At 39.4% G+C, this 27,230-nt stretch overlaps 1 protein-coding gene and 1 long non-coding RNA gene across 9 annotated transcripts in view; one reads left to right on the plus strand and one right to left on the minus strand.

Annotated features, from left to right (window-relative positions):
• On the plus strand, window positions 1-22,353 carry MMAA (metabolism of cobalamin associated A). 6 transcript variants are annotated; one of them, XM_072773476.1, is made up of 8 exons: window positions 64-320; window positions 1,361-1,520; window positions 10,809-11,311; window positions 13,702-13,824; window positions 16,283-16,453; window positions 18,453-18,538; window positions 19,573-19,722; window positions 20,767-22,353. In XM_072773476.1, the coding sequence occupies exons 3-8, from the start codon at window positions 10,867-10,869 to the stop codon at window positions 21,052-21,054; spliced, it is 1,263 nt and encodes a 420-aa protein (XP_072629577.1). In that variant the 5' UTR covers window positions 64-320; window positions 1,361-1,520; window positions 10,809-10,866; the 3' UTR covers window positions 21,055-22,353. The 6 variants fall into 6 exon arrangements, with proteins under 6 accessions (XP_072629575.1, XP_072629576.1, XP_072629577.1 ...); XM_072773474.1 differs by lacking the exons at window positions 64-320; window positions 1,361-1,520 and adding an exon at window positions 1-57; XM_072773475.1 differs by lacking the exon at window positions 1,361-1,520 and having other exon boundaries at window positions 46-320.
• Window positions 18,292-27,230, minus strand: part of LOC140603034 (uncharacterized) — a 16,637-nt gene continuing 7,698 nt past the window's right edge. For 2 of the 3 annotated variants that reach the window (XR_012006071.1, XR_012006070.1), the window contains exons 4-5: window positions 19,606-19,763; window positions 18,292-18,615 (exon numbers count right to left, since the gene is read on the minus strand). This is a non-coding gene — a long non-coding RNA (uncharacterized lncRNA). The remainder of the gene's footprint in view (window positions 18,616-19,605; window positions 19,764-27,230) is intronic. The other variant, XR_012006069.1, reaches the window with a different exon arrangement.

The following is a 27,230-nucleotide window of genomic DNA, read 5'->3' on the forward strand; positions in this document are numbered from 1 at the left end:
GCGGGCCCCGTGCGGCGGAAGGGGCGGGGCGGGCTGCGCTTCCGCGGCCTCGGGCGGGTGAGTCCGGAGCCGGGGCTGGGCTGCCGCCTCGGGCTGCCGTAGGGGGCCCACCCCGGCGTCGGGGGCGCCCCCTGGAGGATTTGGGGCGGGGGAGGGAAAAGGAGAATATTACTAAGTTGGGTGCTCCTGGGAATGCGGGGTATGACGCCCACTGGCAGGCGCCGGCAAAAGGGGTTCCACAGAGAAGTTTCGATGCTTTTTTTCCTTGAAAAGGAAACGTTCTGGACGCTGTGATTTAAGATCTACATCATTGTAGGCAGGTCTGTGAGCGTACCGTTCTGCCACAGTAAGGAGGCTTTTGGAAAGGGTGTTGGTCCCTCCGCTGCCAGAGCTGGCGGGTGGGTAGGCAGAGAATGGATCGGAGAAAGGCGGAGCAGCGTAGCTACTACCAAAGAATGAAATTAAAACTCCCCTTCTATGGAATAAAGTCCAGGGTGCACCCCGATGTTTCTAGCAGCGATGGCCACGATAGCCACACTGTGGAAGGAGCCTCGGTGTCCATCGAAAGATGATGGATAAAGAAGCTGTGGTCTATGTATACAATGGAATATTACTCAGCCCTTAGAAACGACAAATACCCACCATTTACATTGATGTGGATGGACCTGGAGGGTATTATGCTGAGTGAAGTAAGTCAATCGGAGAAGGACAAACAGTGTATGTTCTCATTCATTTGGGGAATATAAATAATAGTGAAAGGGAATAAAGAGGAAAGGAGAAAAAATGAGTGGGAAGTATCAGAAAGGGAGACAGAACATGAAGACTCCTAACTCTGGGAAACGAACTAGGGGTGGTGGAAGGGGAGGAGGGCGGGGGGTGGGGGGGTGACTGGGTGGCAGGCACTGGGGGGGCACTTGACGGGATGAGCACTGGGTGTTATTCTGTATGTTGGCAAATTGAACACCAATAAAAAATAAATTTAGTATTAAAAAAAAAATCCAGGGTGTAAAAGTAGGGCTCAAACTGAAAGTCGCAAAGAGAATCTAGGCTTTGTCAGGTACTCTAGAGAGGCGAAGTCCTTTCCAGCAGTCGTGCCGTATTCAAATTTATATTTGTCTTTAGCAAATGAAAGAGCATCTAAGCAGCAAGGGCATACAATTTCTTATTATATTACCTTTCTTAAGAGCTGTGCCCTAATACGTATACTTTGGAAAACGAATAGATTGCTGTAGCTTTTCCAAGTTGGTAGAAAACCCAAGTTTCCAGGACGCCTGTGAAGATTCTTAATCATTTCGGGGTCATCTGCAAGGTCCAAAATACTCTTTTACTGGTAAACACTTAATACTGTTTTGTGTTCAAGGTAATAAGAATTTTTATAAAGGAACAACTCAGCTATTTTAAGGGCTGCTATTAGAGGCAAAAGAAACATGAAAGTTTAGATGATCACAAGAAATCTAAATCTCAACTTGAGATATTTGAAGATGTCTAAAGAAAACGTGTATTTAGCATGGAAAGGACTGGTGAGTACCTGAAACATTTGCCCCTCAGCTGACTATTACCATGTGGGCATGTGAGTCCCTCATAGGCAGATCACACATAGGGCTCCCCTGAGACCATTTTGGATTTGAACTTAAGTGATAGCAATGGGAGTGAATGAAAATGTTTAATGGTGATGAAATTTAGAAAAATAGAGATTTCTCCAACAGATTGAAACCTAAAAGTGGAAATTGGGAAATCTGAGTCTTAACTGGAAAAGTAATAAAAGGTAGAGTGGACAGAGAACCTTAGAATATTCCCTGATGAGTTCAGTATGTATTTGGTACTACTCTTATATAACAATGACCTATTTAAAGGTTGCTTGTTAAAAAAGTCATTCTACTCTACTAAAATTTCCTGAGATTATTTGAAAAGGACAGTGTAAAATCTTCTGTGGGGGATGGTGGGAAATGGGAAACAGATTATTGGCATCTGACAGTTTATCTTCAAATCAAAAATGATTAGCATTGAGAAATGGAAACACATGGTGTAACACTGTATTGCCTGTATGAACTGTGCTTTGCTGCAGACACTGACCTAATGTATTGATTTTGGAAATCCTGTATGCTTTTTCTTGCCAGAGTAGTTATTGAAATTGAGAATATTCATTGGATCAATGTCAAGACAAATATCCCAAGTTAGACTGGCTGCTGCTGAGCAAATTTTTAATGAAGGAAAACATCCATATATTGAAATAAGACTTTAAAAAGAAAGTCCTTAAAATAAATATATATTTACTGTAAAATCTAGAAAAATGTATGTTTTCAAACATTGAATAATCAGCATAATGGAGTTATTGATCCAAGCACAATTATAGTATACGTTAATTCATTCTATGACCAATAAACTATGCTGTGGGTACAAAGATAACCCATAGTGCAGGCGGGACGAACAACTCAAAACAATGTAACCAATATTAGAGTAGAGGGATGTGACCTATACATGATGACAAGAGATAGGAGTGACAATTGAAAGGGCATGGGAAGGGGGAGCATTGTTTCTAGTTTCAAGACCTTAGTTCTTGAAGGCTGAAGAAGAATCTGTGAGATGATTAAAGGAGAGAAGGGCATTCCAATCAGAAAGAACATCACGGACAATGGGCAAAGAGTATGTTTTTTCTGGGACCTGTGTGCAAATCAGAATAGTGACAGCAATGCGGTAAAAGTGAAGGAGGAAAATGAATTAAATTGGAAAGGTAGATAAGAGCACTCCTAAAGAGTATGTAATGTTTTTGTAATAACTGTCTTCACTGGATGGTAAACTTTATGATGTTAGGACCTATGTTGGATCCATACACCAATGTATAGCACAGCGCCTAGTGTGTCAGTAGGTTCTCAATAAATAGCTGCTGAATAAATGAATGGCTGAATTAAAGAAAAACTATTTTTTTTACAGATAAGGCAAAGATATTTTAAGCTAAATGTATTTTAAGCAGAGGATTAAAATAAATTTACATTTTATGATAAGTGGTAATATGGAAGGTGAATTAATAATGGTCATAGAGGTAGCTGGAGTAGATCAGGGTTTTTCAAACCTAATGTTGCGCCTGTGGTAGTTTGCAATCTGCATTTTAAAATACAGAATAGATGGGCAGCTCAGGTGGATCAGTGGTTTAGCGCCATCTTCACCCCAGGGTGTGATCCTGGAGACCTGGGATTGAGTGCCACGTCAGGCTCCCTGAAGGAGCCTGCTTCTCCCTCTGTGTCTCTGCCTCTCTCTCTCTCTCTCTCTGTGTCTCTCATGAATAAATAATAAATAATCTTTAAAAAATAAAAAATAATAAAAAATAAAATACAGAATAGAAATATAATATTAGAATGTATCACATATACTAACAATAAGAAATGTTTTGTGAAACTTTTCTTTCACTTATGTTCCTATGTGTTGACTGATGTAAGCACATTTCTTCCTATGGCCATTGATCATAGCTTGAAAGCCTTTATTTATTTTTTTTTTAATTTTTATTTATTTATGATAGTCACAGAGAGAGAGAGAGAGAGAGGCAGAGACACAGGCAGAGGGAGAAGCAGGCTCCATGCACCGGGAGCCTGATGTGGGATTCGATCCTGGGTCTCCAGGATCGCGCCCTGGGCCAAAGGCAGGCGCCAAACCGCTGCGCCACCCAGGGATCCCTTGAAAGCCTTTAGAGTAGAGAAATATGGGAAGGAGGTGGAGAAGGAGGAAATGGATATAAAAGGTATCGGAGGGGCACCTGGTTGACTCAATGGGTTAAGCCTCTGACTTTTAATTTCAGCTCATGGCATAATCTCGGAGTGGTGAGATCAAGCCCCACTTCAGGCATTATGCTGGGTGTATAGCCTGCTTAAGATTCTCTCTGTCTGCCCTCCCCCCAGCCCACCCAACACTTGGTCTCTCTCTCTCTCTCTCTCTCATTCTCTGTCAAAAAAAAAAAAAAAAGAAAAAAGAAAATTTAAAAAGAGATATTGGAGGAAAACAAATGTGAATCTTAAATGCTGCCGTCCATATCGAACCTTTTTCCCTGAGAGGGGTTCACTCACCTACTCGTTTTATTGTTTTTGCCTACTTCATATTTTTCATTGTATATTAATAAATTAACATCCTGGTTTATTAAGAATGGCAAGGCTTTGAGGGATCTTACTCAATGTTGTAAATGTGAAATTTCTCATGTATTTAGGTAGTACTGAGCTTAAAATTATAGGATGAGACCTCCATGATTCTCAGGAATCATGAAAATTCATTGAAACTGTTTGATTTGATTTTTGGCTAAGTTTTAAAATGTCTTTCCATAAGAAAGCAGGAAAAGGTGCTTAGTTACACAAGTAGATGGGAGGTCTTTCTCCCTACCTCGATGATTTTGCCACTCTAGTAGTCTAGTTTTTTCTGTCGGTGACATGTTATAAGAGTTGTTCATACAAGGATGAGTTACATGTTATGCCCTTGATTGTCAAATGTGAATTATTCTCTGGAGTGAAAAACATTTTAAAACTGTAGAAATTTGGTTGTTCTGTCAACTAATACACTATTGGGATGTCCTGCTGGTAAGGTTTGCCCAGAAAATGTAAACCAATTTTTCATTTTGGCCTAAGCAAAGAAAAGAGAAACAAAATGAAGAAGACAGTTTGCCATAATCATTCCTTTTTTTTTTTTTTAAGATTTTATTTACTTATTCATGAGAGACAGAGAGGCAAAGAGAGAGGCAGAGAGTGAGGCAGAGACAGGAGAAGCAGGCTCCATGCAAGGAGCCCGATATGGGACTCAATCCTGGGACTCCAAGATCACGCCCTGAGCTGAAGGCAGAAGCTCAACCACTGAGCCACCCAGGCATCCCTCATTCCATATTTAAATGTTATTTGGTATTCCCTTGGTGCAGCATTACACCACTTCTCTCATATACATCTGGATTTTTAAAATCTGTCATTTCTCCCAAATTCTGCCGCTCGTTGTGAGGCCTTGGTCAATCAGTGTAACTTTACTGAGCCTCACCTGTAAAAGAGAATCGTGTGTACTGTTGTGAGGCTCAGCTGAAGAAATGTATGCAAAAATATCTCACACATGATAAATGGTCAGTGAAAGGTAGCTGCTGCTCTGCCATTCCCATGGTCCAGAAGGTTTGGGGGCATCAAGAAAATCAGCCTCCATGGAGAGATTTGAAGGTGTAAAAACCTTGGATTATATACATCTGGATAGCTTTTTGGTTTTAGCAAATGATGTCATCCTTTTCCTGGCTCTTTTTTTTTTTTTTTTTTTAAGGCCTTTTAAGATTTGTATTGGCATCAAAGAGCAGACCACTTCACAATCCCAATTTGTGCTAAACCCTGCAATATAAACCATGAGCTTGTCAGCACGGATTTTCTGAGAAAGACTTCGATTACATTGTTGTAAGAAATAACTCTTCTGTTAGAGCAACCTGTGTACTATTTATTAGACAATTTTTTCATCTCATTTAGAGACTACTGTTTGCTTGCATTATTATAAGTGGACATATTTTCATCTAGTAAATCTCGTTACTAGGTCTTGATTCCTTACAAACTTTCTGTTTTTCTGTTTTGGAACATTAGATGTCAATGGTGCTTTGATTGGGAACAGGAACCTTGAAAAAAATTTAACACATTACTATGCTGGATTCTGAGGAAACATAAAAAAATACTGTCTTTTCTTTAGGAGGATCAGCTGGGCTGAGGGATAAAATTAGTGGGGAGAGATCTGTAAGTGGATAAATTAGAAAACAAGATGAATAAAAGGCTGTGGAGCTTTGCAAATGGAACAGTTGATTGCCTGGGAAAGGTAGGGGTAGATGTGTCTTAGAAGACGTGATATTTGAACTGAGTAGGACTTTGTCAGGCAAAAAAGTGGAAGATAAGCATCCTAGACACCTAATTTTTGTTATAGCATAAAGACTTTTTTTAAAGCTGCCATGCTCAAAATGATTACTAGCCCATGTGTATCCCATTATTTCAGAGTACTGTTGAACTTCATATCTTAATGTGATGATTCTGATAGAATGTGCATAGAAGCATAGCTAAAACATGATTATCACTTTTTTCACCTTGTACATAATTCTTTTTACTAGGTTTTTAAAGTATATATGCTAATTTTATGTCTAATTTAGAAACTGACATAAATATATATTTAATGTAATGCTGATAGTCATAGTAACTGTTTAAATTAAGGACTCATCAAGTTTGATTCTCACATTATGAAGAAATCTCAATACAGAAGGAAGCAAGTTACAGGTTACAGATACAGAAGTAAAATTAAATCATGAGTAGTTATTAGATATTTCTTATTAAAAGTATACAAATTTTGTTTTATCTTTTAAAAAGATTTTTTTTACAATAGCAATTGTATTAGTTTTCTTTTGCTGCTATAACAAATAACCACAAACTTAGTGGCGTAAAATAACACAAATTTATCATCTTACAGTTCTGTAGGTCAGAAGTCTGACAAGGGTTTTACTGGGCTAAAACCAAGGCATTAGTAGCCCTTTGTTAAGACATGGACATCTTTGGGGGGAGGGATCATTATTTTGCCTATACAGAAAAATATGATTAGCTAAAAAAACAACATATAAGCACTATAATACCATTTAGCTACAGACGAAGTTAACATTTTGACATAGGGATATCTGTGCATGTGTGTGTAAAATTTTATGAAAAATGGTGTAACACCTCTTTATCTCTAGCCACTCTTCTGCTAATCTCATTTGGTCTTATAGATTTAATTAACACCTAAATATTAATGATTCTCAAATTTACACTTAAGCTCTGACCTCTTTCTTACACTAGTAATGCAATTTCCCACTTAGGATCCCACTTGGCAGTTTGGTAGGCATCAGTCTTCCCCAGCTCATGACAGGGCAACTCCATCTTTGCTGTGGCTCAGGGTAAAACCTGTGCTAAATCCTTTCTCTTCCATCCCACATCTCATTTATTAGCAGATCCTTTAGAATTCATCCAGAATCTGATTTAACACCAGCCCCACCTGATCCATGTCCTCATCAGTTCTCATGTGCAGTATTGCAGTCATCTCTTAGCTGGTCTTCCCATTTCTGTTCTTGCATCCCCATCAGATCTTTTTATAACAGAAGTCAGATCAGGTTCTTCTTTGTCCTCTTGCTTCCCTTCTTGTTCAAAGTCAAAGTTCTTCCAGTCATATCTGTGGCTATATATCTAACCCCCTCTTTGGCTTTCTCTCTTATGCTTTCCCCCTTGCTTATTCACGTCTAGCCACACTGGCCTCCTTATTTATATGTCTGTTGTCTCTCTTCCCTTACTATGTTAGCTTCAGGAGGGTAAGAACTTTGTTCTGTTTTGATCTTTGTTGTATCCCCAGTGCTAGACTATTGAATGACACATGGTAAATGCTCAAATATTCATTGAATGAATGCTTTATAATCTTGTTTCTTTCTCCCTCTCTCTCTCAGCATATTACTTTGCTGTTTTTTGATCATAACTATGTTGGGTAACGAGATAGTCATGGTAAGATTTGTTAATTAAAGGGCATATTTTAAATAGTTAAAAAAATTTTTTTCTTAGACCACATAAATAGCATCTCTCCCTAAGGGAGGGTAGGTCTAGGTTTGGTAGTAAGAATGTTCTGTATCTTGGTCAGCATTTCCTCTTCTGTGTTCTTTGGCTCTTCTAATGCCACCACACTGCACACTTTTTTTTAAGTTTATTTATTTGGGGGGGGGGAGCTGAGGGAGACAATCTCAATTAGACTCCCCACTGAGCTTGATTTCATGACCCATGAGATCATGACCTGAGCCAAAACCAAGAGTCAGATGCTTAGCCGACTGAGCCACCCAGGTGCCCCTCACTACACACTTAAAAAAAAAAAAATGTTTTTTACTTGCTTTGGGAAGGGCAGGATTAGTAATATCTCTTTACCTTTTAGCTAGAGGACTTTTCTTTGATCCTAAAATAATTTGTTAAGAAAAAAATGCCATAGTCAGTCCTGGCCCTCCCATTGTCTATGACATTAGTCACCTAACTCTTGCTTTCCCTCCCTTATTAAATGAGAATAAATCATCATAATAATAAATGTCAGCATAGAATTGTCTGGGAGAATAAAGTGAGATGAAGTGCTGGGATTATGTCATTTAGAGTAATATAATAAGACAGTTCGCCTTAGAAGGTGTAGTAGATTGAATGGTGGTCTTCAAAAAGATATACCCATGTCCTAATCCTTGGAACTTGTGAATATGACTTATATTTGGAAAAAGAGGTTTTACAGATGATATTTAAGTTAAGGATCTTTCTTTCTTTCTTTCTTTCTTTCTTTCTTTTTTCTTTTTCTTTTTCTTTTTCTTTTCTTTTTCTTTTTCTTTCGAGTGTGTGCAACCAGGGGTGTGCAGAGGGAGAGGGAGAATCTCAAGCAGGTTTCATGTCCAGACAGAGCCTGTCTTGGGGCTCAGTCTCACGACTCTGAGATCATGACCTGAGCCAAAATCAAGAGTCAATGCTTAACTGATTGAGCCACCCAGGTGCCCCTAAGTTAAGGATCTTGAGATGAAATCATCCTGGATTATCTGTGTGGATCCAATTCAGTGACAAATCTCCACACAGAGGAGAGACACAGAGGATAGAAGACCATATGAAAGCCAGAGGCAGAGATTGCAGTTGTGCGGCTGTGAGTCACGGAACACCAGGAGCCTCCAGGAGCTAGGAGGGACAGGAAGAGTCTTCCCCTAGAGCTTTCATAGAGAGTGCAGGCCTGCTAGCATTTTGATTGCTGACTTCCAGCTTCCAGAACAGTGAGAGAATAAATTTCTGTTGTTTTAAACCACCCAGTTTGTGGTAATTTGTTACAGCAGCCTTAGGAACCTAATATAAAAGGTCCTAGTAAAATGACTGGACCATAGTAAAATATCATTGTCACCACCAACACTAACACTGTCATGATTATTATTCCTTTTTTTTTTTTTTTTTATTCATGATAGAGAGAGAGAGAGGCAGAGACACAGGCAGAGGGAGAAGCAGGCTCCATGCTGGGAGCCCGACGTGGGACTCGATCCCGGGTCTCCAGGATCACGCCCTGGGCCAAAGGCAGGCGCTGAACCACTGAGCCACCCAGGGATCCCCATGATTATTTTTCTTAAACCTAGTATGGGACCTGAAAAGCAGTATATGCTCAGAAAATAGTGAGTGGTTGAGTAAAAATAACAGTTCTTCCTTATGAGCTTCCAGTCTGTAGGAATGGCAGTGGTATTGTTGAGAAGTGTGCTTAAAGAGAGTTTCCAAGATAGAGCCCCTCTTAACTCTCTTCTTTTAGATGTCTTTTTGTATGTTTGCATGAAGGATGTTTTTAAATTTTTTTAGGACTGGTTTTACTAGGTTTTCCATAAACTGTCCTTTTAGAATAAGATTAATTTTGTAAAAATAGAAGTCCTAATGCCCCTTTGCCCCCCCCCATGGAAAAATAATGAGCAGTTGTAGTTCTAACAATAGAAAACTTAAAATATGTCTTCTTTTTCCTATTAGAATTTATTTAGTAAAATTAATTTCATTCTGATTGGCCTTGAAATACAATTTAGAGATGTACTTTGGAGCAATATGGTAATTTATTTCATTCTGCTATAAGGTAGTTGAAAAATCAAAATTTTCAAATAATTGTAAACCCAAATTTGGTAGGCCATATGTATCATTTGTATGTAAATTCTAGTTTGCCACTGGAAGCTAGGTCTATTACCTAATTTGTACTAATGTCTTATAAATTGGTATAATAATAATAAAAGCTAATGTTTATTGAGGTCCTACTCTATGCTAGGCACTGTTCCAGGCTTTTTACTTGAGGTTTTGTGCATGAATTAACTGAATTCATTTTCATAGCCATCCTCTTCTCTTTACCTGTTTTGTTAACTCAAGAGGATGCTGAGGTACAAGGTGGTCATATCGTGGTAGCTTAAGTTGGCAGAGACTCACAGTGGCCAAGGCTCATAACCTCTGCACTTTCCCGACTTTCCGTGTACTGTCAGCTTCACTGTGGAATATGGTTTGAAATGGAGAGTATCAGTAAGTCTATGTAAAGCTTCCTCATCTAATTCCATAGTGGTTCAGACTTCAGTGTGCTTTTTCACCTACAGAGATTGTGATGCCTGGACCTGGGAATATGCATTTTTCGTACGCACCAGGCAGTTTGAGCCAAACTTAGAAATACACTGATATAGTTCCCATTCAAACCTCACAGTTCTTTTCACATGAAGGCCCGGGGGTGGGGTGGGGGTGGTAATGGTGTGCTTATGTTAGGCCATTATTTGCATATATCTGTGTTCTAGGGTGAGCCCATTGAATACATACATTTATCTAAACTTATGCCGCAAGTGTCTACACTACTATTCACTTTTTTTATTGTTTTTTTGTAGAAAAAGAATAAAAGGCTAGCATCGGAGGATTTTTTTTTTACCTTTAGAATGCAAAATAGGATGTATTTGACCTGAGGAAATTGTTAAGTCTGTAGACAGAAGAAAATAAGCATGACATAAAATTTCCACCCTAACAGGATTTTTTTAATATTATTTTTTGTTTAGAAGAAAATTTTAATGTACCTTGTATTTCACCGTAGAGCAATAATCCATCATTTGGGCTCCTCTGAATATTAACTGTCGGTGGTGGTTGGGGGGTAGAGATCTTCTCTTAGATTTGGTAAGAAATTTTCACCCATATGTACTGCCCAGAAGCTTGATTATGTGTTTTTAGAATATAGGGAAAACACTAAGCTTGCAGTTTTACTAACTTCAGTATCTTAATTGTATATTGAATTGGCAAAAACTACGTTTTTCTTTCTTCTAGGGAGTCACAAATCACATTGAGCCAAAAAACATCCAGTGTTTCTGCGGTTACAAACAAAATGAATATTCCCATGCTACTGCAGCATTCTCACCAGCGTTTCCTAAAAGGCCTTTTAAGAACACCTTTCCGTCGTTACCACTTCATCTTTCACTCAAGTACTCATCTCGGATCAGGACTCCCTTGTGCTGGGCCATTTAATTCTCTCAGACTCCATTGTACAGAATGGATACTGCTGTCAAATGGTTTAAAGAGAAAATTATGTGTACAAACAACCTTAAAGGAACACACGGAAGAACTTTCTGATAAAGAACAAAGATTTGTGGATAAACTTTATACCGGTTTAATCCAAGGGCACAGGGCCTGCTTAGCAGAGGCCATAACTCTTATAGAATCAACCCACAAGAGGAAAAAAGAGTTAGCTCAGGTGCTTCTTCAGAAAGTATTAGTCTACCACAGAGAGCGAGAACAAATAAATAAAGGAAAACCACTAGCATTTCGAGTGGGTCAGTCTTCTTTTTTTTATTTTCCTTTCGGTCCGTTCAGTAACTATTTTTCTAAATTTTCTGCTTTAAAATAAGTCTAAACATTTTGTAATCTAATGGAAATTCTTTTTTTCTTTCCAGAATTTTGGGCTGGATTTTAAATGCTCCCCACCCCCTTTTCCCCAAATATTAGTCTTTTTATGTTGAGGGGAAAATATCATGGTCATTTGAACCAAGGCTCTATATTTTAAGAGGATAATATAAGACTCCTATTTTGGCAAGAATCTGTGGCTCCCAGAATAGAATATGCATATGAGTAACTGTTAACTGGTTTACTGCTTTCTCTTGGTAGTCCTTCTGCTTGATGGTCTGAAGTGAATGCCTTTTTTTTTGTATTTATATCAAGTATAATTATCCTTACCACATTTCAAAATTCTTTTTTTTTTTTTTTAATTTTTATTTATTTATGATAGTCACACAGAGAGAGAGAGAGGTAGAGACATAGGCAGAGGGAGAAGCAGGCTCCATGCACCGGGAGCCCGATGTGGGATTCGATCCCGGGTCTCCAGGATCGCGCCCTGGGCCAAAAGCAGGCGCCAAACCGCTGCGCCACCCAGGGATCCCCCACATTTCAAAATTCTACTTCTTAGGTGTTTTATTAGTCTCCCTACAGCAAGTCTCACTTCTTTCAGGTACTTTTTGTTAAAGTTTCTTGGAGTTGCTTGACTCTAAGCCCAGCCATCTCAATACCAAAATGTGTTTTAAAGGAGAGACCATATTCATTTGCTGTCTAAAAATATGAGATGTTCACTTGATTTCTTGAACAATTGATGAGGTTCCATGATTGCAAATAAGCTTGTTATATATTTTTTAATTGTGCATTTTTAAACAATTTAGATATGTTTGGGTGGAATGAGAGCTTTTCATGATGGCAAAGTAGGTGATTCCAACCAACCTTCCCACTGAAAAGAACTTGAAATGGTAGACAAAGTGCAGAAATTTTGTGAGGATTGAGTAAATACACTTAAAAATTGACTGTCATTATATTAGACATATATCTTAGTTTATTGAAGATATGGGATTAAAACCTTCTAATTTTAGGGTAACAGGGTATAAATCATTAAAGATCATTTCAAAAAGAGTTCACCAACATATCTGGTACTAGTCTGTATTGTTCATACATCCTATTCTTCTGTCCTGAAGGAACTCTCATTTCGAGAGTACTGTGTTGACTGTTGTTAATCTTTATGTATTGTGTAGACAGACAAAATAGCAGACTCCCAAAGAGAAATTCCAGTTATGACAGAGTGTTTACTTATTACATTTAAAGGATATTTGAAGAGAAAACATCCCAGAAATATACAGAGTTAACCAGCAACTCAACAGTAACTAACTAGTAACTCACAAATTTTCATTGCTATTCTGGTTCTTTCATTTTGGTCTTATGAGGCCAGATAAACCTGTCTTTATTGTAGCTATTTTATCACCATCATAGATACAAGTAACAAATGTTTGTTCCTCACCCATAAAGATGTTTAAGAAAGAGACCTGCCCTGAAAATTACAGAAAGGAGCCAAGCATACCTATGACATACACATACTTTGGAATATAATTACAATTAAATGCTTAAATTCTGTATATATAATGCTGTATATTTAATCTAAACGTGGCAAATATCAGCTCATCTAATTCTTACAGCATCCTGAAGAGATACGTACTATTGTACTATCGTATGCGTTTTATTGCAGAGTGTAGTCAGGTACAGAGTGGTTAAGTAACTTCACCAGGATTACATAGCGCATAAGAGGCAGTGCTAGAACCAAAACTGGCCACCTGGCTCCAGGGTGTGGTGCTCTTAGCTGCCATGCTCTGTGAACTCTCCAAGCAGAAAAATTTTCTGCCTTTCTTAAGACTAATTTTTTCAGGATTCAGCTTATATCCTATATTTTGAGTATGGGTAAGATGAAGAAAAATTATCTTTCATAAATAGAAAATTATTTTTGCAATCACTGGGAATTTCTAGAGTAGTGAGTTGTTTTTCTGATGGGGAGATAAAGTGTACAGCAATGGGGTAGGTGGAATAATCACTGATCATGATGAAATGTGGGAATTCAGCACATTAACAACATAGGCAATGAAGTCTGTCCAAAAAGATCTATGTTATTGTAAAAAGGCAAATCATATTTTTACAAAGTGAATTTGAAGAACATATGGAACTCAGAATTGTTTTCTTCCTATATTCCTATTACTCAGGAACTTCGATAAATGGTTTTTCGTTTAGGAAATGTTAAAATACTTTAATGATGGCTTTAATACATTATGAGAAATAGAAAGTAATCTAATATTTGAATAGAACTTATCATAGTGCTGATCTCATTCCTTTCATTAAATTAGGTTTCTCTCTAACATAGGATTGTCTGGGCCCCCTGGTGCTGGAAAATCAACCTTTATAGAGTATTTTGGAAAAATGCTTACTGAGAGAGGCCACAAATTATCTGTACTAGCTGTGGACCCTTCTTCTTGTACTAGTGGTGGTAAGTATTGCTGATTCTTTTTAAATTGCAGAGCAGGGGCTCATCGGGCTCCCTGTTACATAATTTAATGGGAATTTGCACAGTCCCGTGACTTCTAACCTCCAGCTGAGTTTGGTCTCACTGAAAGGAGAGAGTTTTAGGGGGCGAGGCAGAGATTGGGGCCTTGGGCTCCTTAGTTTGTGGGTAGTCCAGGAGGAAGCTGGGGACTTCTTAGAGAACTAGGAAAAGGGGGCCAGAAGTTAAAAATCAAAAGCCAATTTCAACTCTGTGTCTATTCAGCTGACACTAGGCCCCTCTTCCCTTCGTTGTTTTTTTTCCTGGCTGTATCAGCCCCTACATAGTTCAGAAAATGGGTCCATGTCCTCAATCACTTTTTTCTTATATTGTCGTAACATCTCTTAAGCTTAAAAGAGTATCTTACTGCCTTTTATAACTTGTCACCTGTTCACATTACATGTTCAGTGAAACAAAGCTCTTAGAGGGACCATGTAATACACCACTGTTCTCCCTCCAGCACTTACCTTGGTGTGTCCCTTCTAGGGCTCAGCAACTATGTAACTGGTTTGAGGGGACACAGTCACTCAAAGTTTAAATTGCAGCTCATCAGAGAGAAAATGAATGAACTTAGTTTCCTCAAAGGATCATTTCAGGAAAATATCAAGCATACTATATGAATATTCAGGAAACTTGCTTCCCTTACCCCTCTCACATTGCAGTTCCTCATTTAACAAGTATTTGAATGTCTACTATGGACAAGGCACTGTACCAAGAAGGCACTGTCTTGTGTGATGGTGACTGAGACACAGTCCTCTTGGCCTTCTAAAGGTTTATATCTAATGAGGGATTCAGACATGTAAACACAGGCCACTACAACATAATGTGTGTTGTGAGGGGAAAATACAGGGCATTTAGTGGAAGTGTTTGCTTTACATACTATGGGTTTATTGCTAAAAAAAAAATAGAGATGATATGATCATATTTCAAGGGCTTTAGGTCAGTAGAGAGGCAGACAACAATTTCTGTTACCACCTATTGAGAACTTTAACTGAGAATATGCACAATTTTTGATTCACTATAATAAAAATGTTAACCATAAAATAAAATTTTATTTTATGTAGAAACACTCTAAGTTTCTACATTTCTATTATTGCTCCAGTACCATATATTTGAAATACAGCATGATGCTAAAGTTGAGAAGTATTACTTTTTTGGCCTGGAATCAGTCCTTGTTGTGCTTTGGATTCACAGACCCTTTGCAGGAGCTTTGAAACCACCCCGGCAGTCTACAACAGACAGTTTTGTACTCATTGGCCGAGACCATTAGAGGAGAGAGTAATTTCATAATGTTTAGTTCTGTATATTAGGATCTATCAGATAATAATTTCAAGTACAGCTTTGGCAGATTGTTGACTTACACAAAGATGATTTCATGTAGGAAATGACTTTAGAAAAAAGTTTTGTGTGGAATAAATAAGGTAGTTGAGATATGTGGTAGATGTATGCTCTCTAGAATTAGAACCTATAAGAACTCTAAACTGGAACCATGAGGGGAGAGATCATATCTATCTGTGAGGGACTTCTCAATGTTTAGCATCAACTTTATGTGGAAAACTTAGCTCTTAGGCAGAGTGGAAAATTAAAATCCAAGTTAGAATAGCACTATACCTTCAAATGTTGTTATATGGCTAAAGGAAAGTAAAAGTTTGAGGTAATTTCAATAGTTCCAGGTCTTTTAGTCTTCTAGAATTTGCAAGGAGTGATATTTGCCAAAATACTGAACTAAGCCCTGGAACATCACTAGTTTTATTCCATAGGAGGCATTATATTCAGTGCCTACAGTGAACAAGCACTCATTACACAATCTGTAAGGCATGATTCCATGGGCAGGGAGCTTATATTAAAGCAAAATTTCTCAGCCTTGGCACAAATGGCATTCTTGTTTGGGGCAGCTTCCTGACACTGAAGGATGTTTAGCCTTGCCCTCTACCCACCAGATACCAGTAGCATCCTACCTCCAGTTACGACAAGTAAAAATCTCGCTAGTCATTGCCAGGTTTCCTCTGGGGGCAAACTCATCCCCTGTTGAAAACCATAAAGATAACAATGTTAAGATGACAGTAAAGAAACCATCTTGGCTGAATGGAAGATTGGTTTGGGGACTGTGGAAGCTGAAATTGGACAGGTAAGGTAGGGCTGCATCCTGAGGGCCTTTCGTGGTAGGCTAAAGAATCCAGACTGGAACCTCTAGTCAGTGGAAAACCATTACAAATTTTGAGGGGCTTGAAATGTTATAAATGATTACTTTGGCATCACATACTCAGTGTTGCACCAAAGCTCAATAATATGAAATAATTTTGAGGTTTTGGGAAGAATGTCATAAAGCACTTAACCTGGGAATTGGCTGACAATTGGCCCTTATAGGTGTTCCATGATTATAAAATGTAACTCTCTGTTTTAGGATCACTCTTAGGTGATAAAACCCGAATGACTGAGTTATCAAGAGATATGAATGCATACATCAGGCCATCTCCTACTAGAGGTACTTTAGGAGGTGTGACAAGGACCACAAATGAAGCTATTCTATTGTGTGAAGGAGGGGGATATGACATCATTCTTATTGAAACCGTAGGTGAGTGTGATTTTCTATTTCATAACAATTAAATACTATTATAACAAATGCTATATAAAGATAAGTGGTAACTAACAACATTGTGTTCACTCACCATATATTTACTAAAGGTAGCTTGGATTCTATAGGAGATATAAAAATACAGGCTATAATCCTGACCTTAAAAGAACAGCCATGTATCTGGAGAACTGTTATACAGAGTGGTATGTTGTAAGTGCCAGAGGAGTACTGTAACCATTGGAAACAATACTTAATTCCTGTTTTGTTTAAGTACATTTCACATGTCTACAATATTTGCTGAGAAAATTCATGTAGTTGGGTATCTCTTTAATTCAGGGCCATGTTTTATTTCATCTTTATATCCCTAGTACATAGTTATACACAATGAAAATACTGAAATGGAAACCCCAAGAAATCTACCTGCTTATGGAAAGACAGTCTCCTGTTACTGAGTGATAAATGTTTGTGACACAACCTGACTCAGGTTTGAGGGATCAGGGAAGACTTCCAGGAGGAGGTGACAGTTGAACTTAGTGTTGAAGGAGGAATTGGAGTTAAATAGAGAAAGTGGAGGAGACGGCCCCTTTACAGAACCATGGTTTGCTCAGGATACTTGGTGTGTAGAGTATGGAGGTGCATAGAGGGTAAAGAGAGGTGGGGCTGGAGACCAGAAATGTACAGGCAAGTAGTCCCAAGCAGGCCCGGTGGTTCTACCGTACCCTCAGTGTCTCTGGCTTCTGTCCCTGCTCCCCATTCTTAGCACTTAGTTTCCATCCTCAGGATTGCTCTTGGGGCTCTGACAGTCACATCTGCATTGCAGGCAGGAGGAGGAGGGGGGAAGAGGGAGACTCAGAGGGAGGGGACCAGGGCCTGCAGAGGAGGTGTATACCTCCCATCTAGTGACTTCTGTTTTCACTCATTAATCATCTTTAGATGAACTGGGGTCTGGTGATGTGGGCTTTCACCTGGTGTGTAGGTGCTCCTCACAACGCCGGGGTTAGGAAATGGGGAAGAATAAATATGGGCTGGACAACTAGAAGTCTCTGCCAACCCAACAAAGGACAGAATTTTGAGAGGAGTTTCAGTGTAGCAGGTGATGTGGAAATCAGATTTAAGTGGATTGAAATTAATGTGAAGTAATGAACATACATTGATTTTTTTTTTCCTGGATACTTCGCTATAAAGAGAAAGTGAGAAATATGGTGATAATTGGAGGAGGTTGTGAGTTTTGTCCTGCTTTTTTCTTGTCTTGTTTAGTTTTCGGATGGAAAAGACATGAGCACAGTTCCTATGAGGTGCTGAAGAGACAAGAACTGGGGGACTGAGGAGAGGTCAAAGACAAAGCAGAGCAAGTGCCCAGAGGAAGTGGGAGGGAAGGAGAGGCTAATCCTCAGAGACCTGAGAGGTGCCAGGGAGCAGAGCTGGTATTGGAACCTGCTTGTCTGTGGAGGGGCAGAGGGAGAAGCTGAGGGAGCCCTCACCTTTATTTCACTGGCAAGTGGGTGCCATGATCCTCCTTGTGGGGGAGGTCATGGCACTGTGACAAGCGTCTGGAAAGCAGCTGACTGAAGGCGCTCATGGGCATTGCTTTGACCAGGCGGTGCAGGGTGGGTGGCAGATGGTAGATGCCATGGCCCTGTGGTGGTGCCTCTTCTCGGCCATTTCTCCAGCATACTTACAGAGGAGAGAACACAGGGAGTTGGACTGACCCCTGGGTGGGTGGGGGTCTGCAGGGTTCCTAAGACGATGACAAGACCAGAAAGCTGAATGTCTTGACAGGCATGGTCTAGGTTAAGTGAGGGAGAGAGGAGAGAAGGTCACAGGGCTTCTCATAGGGAAGGCAGTGCATTTAATAAATTCTTCAGAGGTGGGGTGTTTAAAGTGGGATCTGCTTGAGTGTGTGACCATGAGTACGAGTGAATGAAATGATGGTCAAGGTAGTTGAGAAAGTCTAATCACTATGAATATTTTAGTATATAGTTGTGATTTACAATTTCAGGTGTGGGCCAGTCGGAGTTTGCTGTTGCTGATATGGTTGACATATTTGTTTTACTGCTGCCACCAGCGGGAGGAGATGAATTGCAGGTGATTATGTTGACTTTTTCTCCTTCCAAAACACAAAGTATACATCTCTGAAAGTACAAATTTCCAGTGTTGTGTTTCTGTAAAATAAGTTGCTGTTAATGTAGGAAAAGAAATAGCATATTTCATATTGGCTAAAATAGCTAAGTCAAAGGCAGATTCTCTATGTTTCTTCCCAACTTAAAGAATTTATGACCTAGGGGATCCCTGGGTGGCTCAGCGGTTTAGCGCCTGCCTTTGGCCCAGGGCGCGGTCCTGGAGTCCCGGGATCGAGTCCCGTGTCGGGCTCCCGGCATGGAGCCTGCTTCTCCCTCCAGCTATGTCTCTGCCTCTTTCTCTCTCTATGTCTATCATAAATAAATAAAATAAATCTTTAAAAAAAAAGAATTTATGACCTTGAGCTAATCATACAGCTTAGATTTTTCTACTGCAGCTGGGAGTGAATGGAGTACATGGAGAGCTCCAACCAAAAGAGACCACTGCAGTATAGGTGTTTGTAGTACAGAGATTGGGGCATTTTTAGCTATAGGGTCATTTTTCCTCAAATAAAAATTGAAAAAAAATTTTAAACGTGAAGGAAAACTTCAAAGACTTTGTTTATGGAAATGCAGATGTTAGCGATGGGTGTCTTTTCTTTCTAAGCACTTGATGCTGGATGGTTTTGCATTCTGCAGGGTAGCTCCCCACCCCCGCCCCCGCCCCCCAGACGGAATCCATCACGAGACAATTGGAATTGTCTCCTGCCACTCATTCAGGTTGTGTCTTGATGGTATATTTACTGGAATCGTGAATGTATTTTAACATGTTAGTCTCTAAATATGGAAGAGAGAGTATAGATGACTTCCATAATCCCAACAACTGGTACTTTTTAGTAACTTAGTAATCGTGATTCCTGGTACCCAAGGCTTGGCCAGTTGCCGAGGAAAAGTTAGCTAATGAAGTGTGTGACTCTCGAAATCTTAGCATTGACTGGTGTCCCATTTTTTGCTATAATTAAATGAAGTATTTCTGACACATGACTGTCTTTTTCACTTCAGGGTATCAAAAGAGGTATAATTGAGATGGCAGACCTGGTGGCTATAACTAAATCTGATGGAGACTTGATTGTGCCGGCTCGAAGGATCCAAGCAGAGTACGTGAGTGCACTGAAGTTACTCCGCAAACGTTCAGAAGTCTGGAGACCAAAGGTCAGTTTGCATTCCGTTCCGCATTTCTCAGCCTGAGTGGACTGTGCACAAGGTTAGGAGAGGATGTGAGGCCCAGGCTAGATATATAATCCATCTTTGTTTGCTTGGATGTGAGGTTACAACTTTAAAAATTATGACAAAACCAGCACAGGTAGTCATGATTTTAAATATAATCCTTCAACCGCTAGGTGTCAAAAACTAGATGCAAGGAGATAGATTAGGTTACTTAATGCTTGACTTGAGCCATTAGGAAGTGATAGCAAATCCATTCTGAAAGGAACCATTCTTAAGATTATGGAGCAATTAGTGATTTGATTATCTATATTAGAGTTTGAGTAGGAGAGAAGAAGCTTTTGATGTGATAGCTTCCCTTCCCATTATGCTTGCTGGGTGCTATCTTCAGTAAGAAAAAAAAAGAAAAGTTCTGTAATAAATGGTATGATAACACTGATGTGGGCAGCTTTCTGTGCAGGAGGACACAGTAATTAGAGAGTAAGCTGTAGTCACTATCATGAGAACAGCAATGACCTCTCTTATTGTCCGCTCCCCACAGTCATGTTGTCTACACTGGGTATGGGGCCATCTTGCCTGTGAGTCTGTGCTGGTGCAGGTGTGGGGTGCTTGGCTCTTAGCACTTGCTGAATCAGGGAACTCTGACACAGGGAATGGGGCTATTTTCCCAACTTTGTTTCATTTTCTAGCACTCAGACCTACCCAGCATTGCCCTCATCATCCTCGTGATCCTCCCACAATTCATCTACACTTCCTCTGAAGACCAGCTGAGCAATCCTAAGTCAAATTAACCCTTGGGCTAAAAATTTTGCTCTGAAATCAGTATCTTGTTTCTGCACATATTAGTAATCATAGTAAGTGACCTCAGTCTATTTCTGGGTATATTTTACTTGACACAGTGATAAAATGTCTCAGTTTTCACTTACCTATTTTCATACACCGTAAGACTCAATTGGCAGATACCAGAGTCCCTATGAAGATGTTTCCTACCGTTTTAAGTAAAACAGTTTTGGTTTCTTAACTTTTCAATAGGTAATTCGTATCTCTGCCAGAAGTGGAGAGGGGATCACTGAAATGTGGGATAAAATGAAAGAGTTCTGGGACCTCATGCTTGCCAGTGGAGAGCTGATGGCCAAACGACAGAGGCAGCAGAAAGTGTGGATGTGGAATCTCATTCAGGAAAGTGTGTTAGAACATTTCAGGACCCATCCCACCGTCCGGGAACAGATTCCTCTTCTGGAACAAAAGGTGCTCAGTGGGGCCCTGTCCCCAGGACTAGCAGCAGACATGTTGTTGAAAACTTTTAAAAGCAGAGACTAATGGAGTTTATCCTATACAATGACTTTATCTATCATTTCATAAAGTATTTTAATATTAACAGTCACTTGAATGCTTATGTTTTTGGTAATTCTTTTGTGGTGCCCTTGGCCTCGTTTGTGAACCATGCTTAAAAAGTTGAAGAACATTGGATATGGCTGGCAAAGTTCAGGCCATCAGCAGTATTTATAAGGGGCCTCTTGTATGTTACTGATTTCCACTTCTTTCTCTTCTTATACCCATGGTAGCTGGTAGGATAGTTCCTTCTCATCAGTCACTAGCTGAGAAAGCTGAAGAGAATGGGGAAAGCTCATGTACCTTCAGATGTTTTCTTTGATTCAGTATTCTCTTGAGTATCCAGAGAAAATGTAAGCAAGACTGACCACATTTCTGAATTCTTACTTCAGGCCAGAATCATACATAATGGGTTTCTAAGAGGTGAAAGTCATGACTGATACTTAGTGTACCAGACTATTCTAGGAATTTCTGAAATGGGCATGTACATGAGTAACAAAACAAATGGGATGTGTAGTGATGTGAACACAATTTTAAAGTCTACTTGTCTAGACTTGTGCACCACCCCCACCCCCATAATAGGTAGCAGAGCCTGAAGGGAATTAGGGGAAATCAGCTTCAAATAATGAGGCCCATTAATCCCTAAGAGTTGGAATAAACCCTCAAAAGACCCAAGTGAGGTCCCAGTGATTCAAGAGTTATTCAGTTTGAAATGATCAAAGTCTTTTGCTTCTCTTCCTTCTTGGTCATTGGACTTCACAGTAGCATCTTAAAAATCTATCTTACTCCTGATAAGGAGGAACAAGTTTTGTGTTCCAGAGGAAGCATGGCACAGTAATAAGGGGTTGGGTTCTGGGGTTGGACTGTGTGGTTTTAAACTTTAAACCTAAATCTGTTGTTTATTAGCTGTTTAAGTTTAGACAAATAACCTACCTCTAAGTTTTAGTTTCTTCCCTGCTAAAAGGGAATTGACATGTTAACTTTATAGGTTTGATGAGGATAAATGAGATAACTCAGGAGAATCATTTTGCTACTGTGATGGTACATGGGGAGTATCCAGAGACTACTTGCTATTATTATTATTTTAGTTATAAATACTTGAAGCTGTACAAATCTTATATATAAGTTGAATTTTCTCTCGTGGTCTTACAATTACCATCATGCTCTTGTGATGTTTTATAATTCTCTTTAAAGTTCCTGCTATAGTTAATCTTTAAATATATTTTATACTGTTTGATGGTAGGTATAAGTATGTACATCTGAATAAAATTACTTCTAACCATAAAATTTCTCCATTGCACAAATTTCTTCCCAGAAATTCCAAACCTATACTATTCTGAATCCTTTAGAATATTTTACATAGTATGTCAGTTTTCACTGTTACCCTCTTATCTGGAATTAAATTACTTGAGTATTGGGGATGCCTGGGTGGCTCACTGATTGAGCATCTGCCTTTGGCTCAGGCCATGATCCCAAGGTCCTTAGATCAGGTCCTGCATCAGCCTCCCTGCACTCTGCCTATGTCTCTGCTTCTCTTGTCTCTCATGAATAAATAAATAAATAAATAAAATATTTTTAAAGTATTGAGTATTATCTTAGCAAACATTCCATAATTTTTTAAAAGGATTTCTGTTAGTGGCATACTGTTAGTGGCATCTTATATGAGGGCCAGGAGAAACCAAAAGATTATCCAGTCAATTCACCTAGTTTTAGAAAGGACAATCATTAAACTGGATGAAAACCTGTTTTTAGAATCTTCCAGAGAAAGAATTTCATAATTTCTCTTAGTAAACTATTACAAGGAATGACAAACCTATCATTTGTGGCACAGTGTAGGTGGCGGTGGAGCATATGCACCTTGCATTATGAAGAAGGTGGCAAAAGGGTGGCTTTTGTTAGCCATCAACTTAGCTATGCATTTCTTCTCAAGTTTGAATTACTTTTAAATGTCACAAATATAGTCATAAAAACATTGGAACCCCCTCCCCTTTGTCCTGTTTATGTGGTTATTGGACCACTGGTTATAATATAGAAACCAATTTCTAAGATATCGTTTACTTTTATTTCTGTTATTTGCTATCCTGGAAGCTGTATAATATACGAAAATGTTTGTGGCCTTTAAAAAGGGAAATTCCATGCTCCCTTTTGTTACACTTGAAAATGCCATCCTGCCCTGCCATCTGTGATTCTATCTTGTGAAACCCTTTGCCTGGTCAAAAGCATAGGTTCTGACTTGTATTTATGAGGTCAGATTTCAGCTGTCACTAACTAGCCATATGATTTGGGGCAGGTTTTTGCTCTTTTATATGCACCACTTTTCTTATATTTACAATTAGGGTAAGAATAGCTACTCTGCAGCATTGTTGAAATAATGAAATGAGAGGTTGTATGGAAAATGTCAACACTCAATAATTGGTAGGTGATGGGAATATTATACATGGATACTCGTGACAGCTCGTTGTTCTATAAAACAGACTAGCATCATTTAAATTGAGTTTGGCCAAACTACTTAATCTCCCTGTGTCCCAGTTTCCTCGTTATGAAATGGGGTTGACAGTGGCATCCACCCAGAGCTATTGAAAGGACTCTTAGTTAATATACACGCAGTACCTGGACATAGCGCTAAATAAATATTTAAAGAGTAAAATATTTAACTTCTTAAGGTGTTTTAAGGATTAAATGAGTTAGTCTCCCCTTATCCTAAAAGAATAATTCTTTTCTGAAAAAAACCTCCTGGGTTGATTTTGCCTTTGTCAAAAGCATAATTACCATTAATTTCTGTAGGTAGGTAAAAGGTGCTGAGCTCCAAAATTGATAGACATTTTGCTAAAACAGTACCAAATTTCATTAACTTGACTACAATTATTTGTACAGTTATAGCTGCAGTTAACAATACCTATCACAATACAACCTAGCAAAGAAGCCTCTCTTTATAATCACTCTATAATATGGCTATTTACTTCTTTCCTGAGCACACGTAGCTTCCCAGTATACACAGAAGACAAAAGCTAATGAACAACAGGCATAGGATACTCCGTGTTTATGCGGTTTAACCTTTTTTTAATACAGAAAAAAAGGAGCAAGAGGAAAAATCAAAGAAAACAATTGTTAACATTCTGCTCACCCAGTAGATTGCCGTCATAGAAGTCATGACACTACCGCTAAAAATTAATAAACCTACAAGGACTTTGAGAAGTGAAGCAACTTCTATGATTTATATGTTTGTGCAGATGGTGGAGCTCAGCTGCTCCGAAGCCTGGAAGGTCATGTGGGACTATGCTCAATAAATGCAACACAAATGCATCCTAAGCCAGACTTTAGGTACCTCCTCGGGAAGTTGAGTTCTCATCCTCTAAGGGGTATATCTAGGGCACCGCTGGCACCGCTGTAACTCACATAGAATTTTGGAAGGATGGCTGGGACCAGTACTTGCTAAATGTTAACACTGTTAGGTAAAACTAGGCAATTTACTTAGCCACCTCAACTTCTTGATGAGAGTGAGGGAGGGCACATGAAAGTCCATGAACTGTTTTATTCACAGCAAAGCTAAATGCTTAATCTCAAATAGTGTTGCTTTTAACCAACACAGAGGATATCATGTGACCTCATCCTCAAAGCTCTGTCATACCTGCCTGGCCAATCGTAAGGTATGGTTAGAAGTCCACAGATAGCTTACGATGACAATAAAGCCATTTATCGGGCTCCTTCTTAAATGCCAAATCTTGTTACACAGAGAACCCAACTATTTCAAGGATGAACACTCTTTTCTTGTGACTAAACTCACATTAGGTTTGACACTCAAATTTTGCCGACTTGGGATTCCATCATATCATGCAGGATCTCAGTCCCCCAGGAAGTCTTCTTCTCACATGTTTCTGGAAGTCTCAGGGGCTCCTCGCTGATTTACAAATAGGCTCATACTCTTGGCTGCAGCATGCTCCTCCCAGGCTTCTGTTGGGCCTCCACTATTTTAGTTGCTGCCGTTCCTGTAGGATAATGCTGCCTTGCTTTGATGTACCCAAACTGTGAAACTCTTAAGTTCCCAAAATAGTTCTGTGTTCCCAGAGAACAGGATGCTTTCCTGTCTCCTCATAGGGGCTGGTCCCCTGGGTTGGGGTAGGGACCAATTACCACACATTTCTCCTTGTACCTAGCTCTCCTGTCTCCTCTGCCAGGACTTAAGCACACAATCTCTGCAGAAAACTTCCCCCTCACAAGTCCCCTTTTCATAAACATCATAAACGGTTTCAGGGGAACTTCCCTTCTCTCCATAGATCCAATTCTGAAAATCTTAGGGAAGCACTCAGGCTGACCTGCCTGAAAGGTCATAAGTTCATCTCCGTGGCGAGTGGTGTGGGTACTATGATTGCCTGGAAACACCTGGATGGCAGGAAGACTCCAAAATAACTGGATTGCTAATCACAGAATAAAGTAGGATGCCAGGCAGACCAAAAACATGTTTACTACAGATGCTTTTTTTCTTTTCTTACAGATTTTATTTATTTATTTGAGAGAAGGAGTGTGTGTGTGAGCAGGGAGAGGGGCAAAGAGAAAGGGAGAATCTCAAGCAGACTCTGCATGGAGTGCAGAGCCCAATGCAGGGCTCGATTCTATGCCCCCAAAATCATGACCTGAGCCAAAACCCAGCATCAGAAGCTTAACTGACTGAGCCACCCGGGCACCCCTACTTCAGATGTTTTCATCTGTTTTGTCTATTTTGGACTAAGATGAGATATAAATAAATGTTATTAATGCATTATATTAAGAGATGTAATCTTTGTGAAAATGATTTTTAACCTAATTGTCAGTAATATATCACCAGAACACACAAGTGACGTTCATGTAGTCAGCTGCCACTTACATTCACACTTAGGTGGCTCTGCTACTCTTATTTGTTGCAAGTACCTTTCCCTAATCCAGTTTTACAAGTAGAATATTTCCCCACCCCCACCACTAGGTTATTTTACCTTCCTTAGAGTGAAGATGCATCTGAAAACAAGAAAGGATCTGTACCCTGGAAAGGGATGGTTTTAAAAAGTGTGGTATCTTTTAAGTATTATTTCCCTTTTATGTCAAACTGATTAATAGGATTTTAGCATAAGTATCCCTTCATACAGTTGGAAAAGCTGCAACTCATGGCAGGCAATAAATTCCTTCTTGTGAAAAAATAAAAAATAAAAATAAAAAAAATAAATTCCTTCTTGTGTATCTCCATACCTGTGGACCCCTTTTGATTATACGGCTGACCCACACAAAACAACTCAGGAGAAGATAGATTCATTTTGAATATGGTGATCTCATGAAAATCCAAAGACAGGAATCAAAGTTCAGTCTTCAGGAAAAGAGGCAACGACAAGGACTTACATTTCAAACTCTGATATGTAAAGGACTTGGAAGTCTTCACTCCTCTCTTCCTTACAACTTAGCAAAAACTGGCCAAACTAAAAATTAATTATTTTTCTTGGACCTATAGAGAAGCCACCACCCAGAAATCTGGAGATACAGGTATGGCGAGAGAGTCACAGCCAGACTCTACTTATCTGAAGCAGAGACTGTTAGAGCCATAAACTGGTAGGAATGCTTTAGCAGTTACTCTGAAGAACTGCTGAAGTCTGAGTGTGACCCAATGGGAGCTTGAGAAACTCCTGGGGCTGTGGTCTTGTGGGAGCCCACACACTTTCATGGACTTTACCTGTAGGAACTGTGCTGTCACAGTGAAGACCCAAGAAAAATCCCCTTGTGGCTCTGGAAAGAAGGGAAGAGTAATAGTGTGCAGGACACCCAGGATCTTCTCTGTAAGGTCTGGTCTCCAGAAGAGACTTTGCTGGGGTCTTATCCCAACTAGGATAAGGACATTCCTCCCACCCCCCAGGGTTTGTTTTTGGTTTGTTTTGTTTCGTTTCTCCTCACCTAATGTGGGAAAGGGAACATGGTCAACAGTGGTCAGGTCTTCAAGGGAATAGATTGGAAATCCTGTAGCCAGTGAATGGAGTGCGGAGTGCGGGGAGGGGAAGCTATACTACAGGAGAAAGCCTGTAAAGGTCATAGCCCAAGGACACAGGAGACTGATACTTAAATCAGTAAGTATCAGACTGATATTTAAATATTTAAAAGACTGATGTTTAATCATAAGATTATAGAACACCCCCCACCCCACATTATTG

The sequence above is a fragment of the Canis lupus genome, chromosome 13 (genome assembly GCF_048164855.1).
Source record: "Canis lupus baileyi chromosome 13, mCanLup2.hap1, whole genome shotgun sequence".
NCBI lineage: Eukaryota > Metazoa > Chordata > Mammalia > Carnivora > Canidae > Canis > Canis lupus.

Excerpts from the sequence above, each read along its gene's own strand:
- MMAA (XM_072773474.1), top strand. The coding sequence starts at position 10,867 with ATGAATATTCCCATGCTACTGCAGCATTCTCACCAGCGTTTCCTAAAA. Across the intron at positions 13,825-16,282 it reads TTCTTCTTGTACTAGTGGTG|GATCACTCTTAGGTGATAAA; the intron begins GTAAGTATTGCT and ends TCTCTGTTTTAG. Across the intron at positions 16,454-18,452 it reads CATTCTTATTGAAACCGTAG|GTGTGGGCCAGTCGGAGTTT; the intron begins GTGAGTGTGATT and ends TTACAATTTCAG.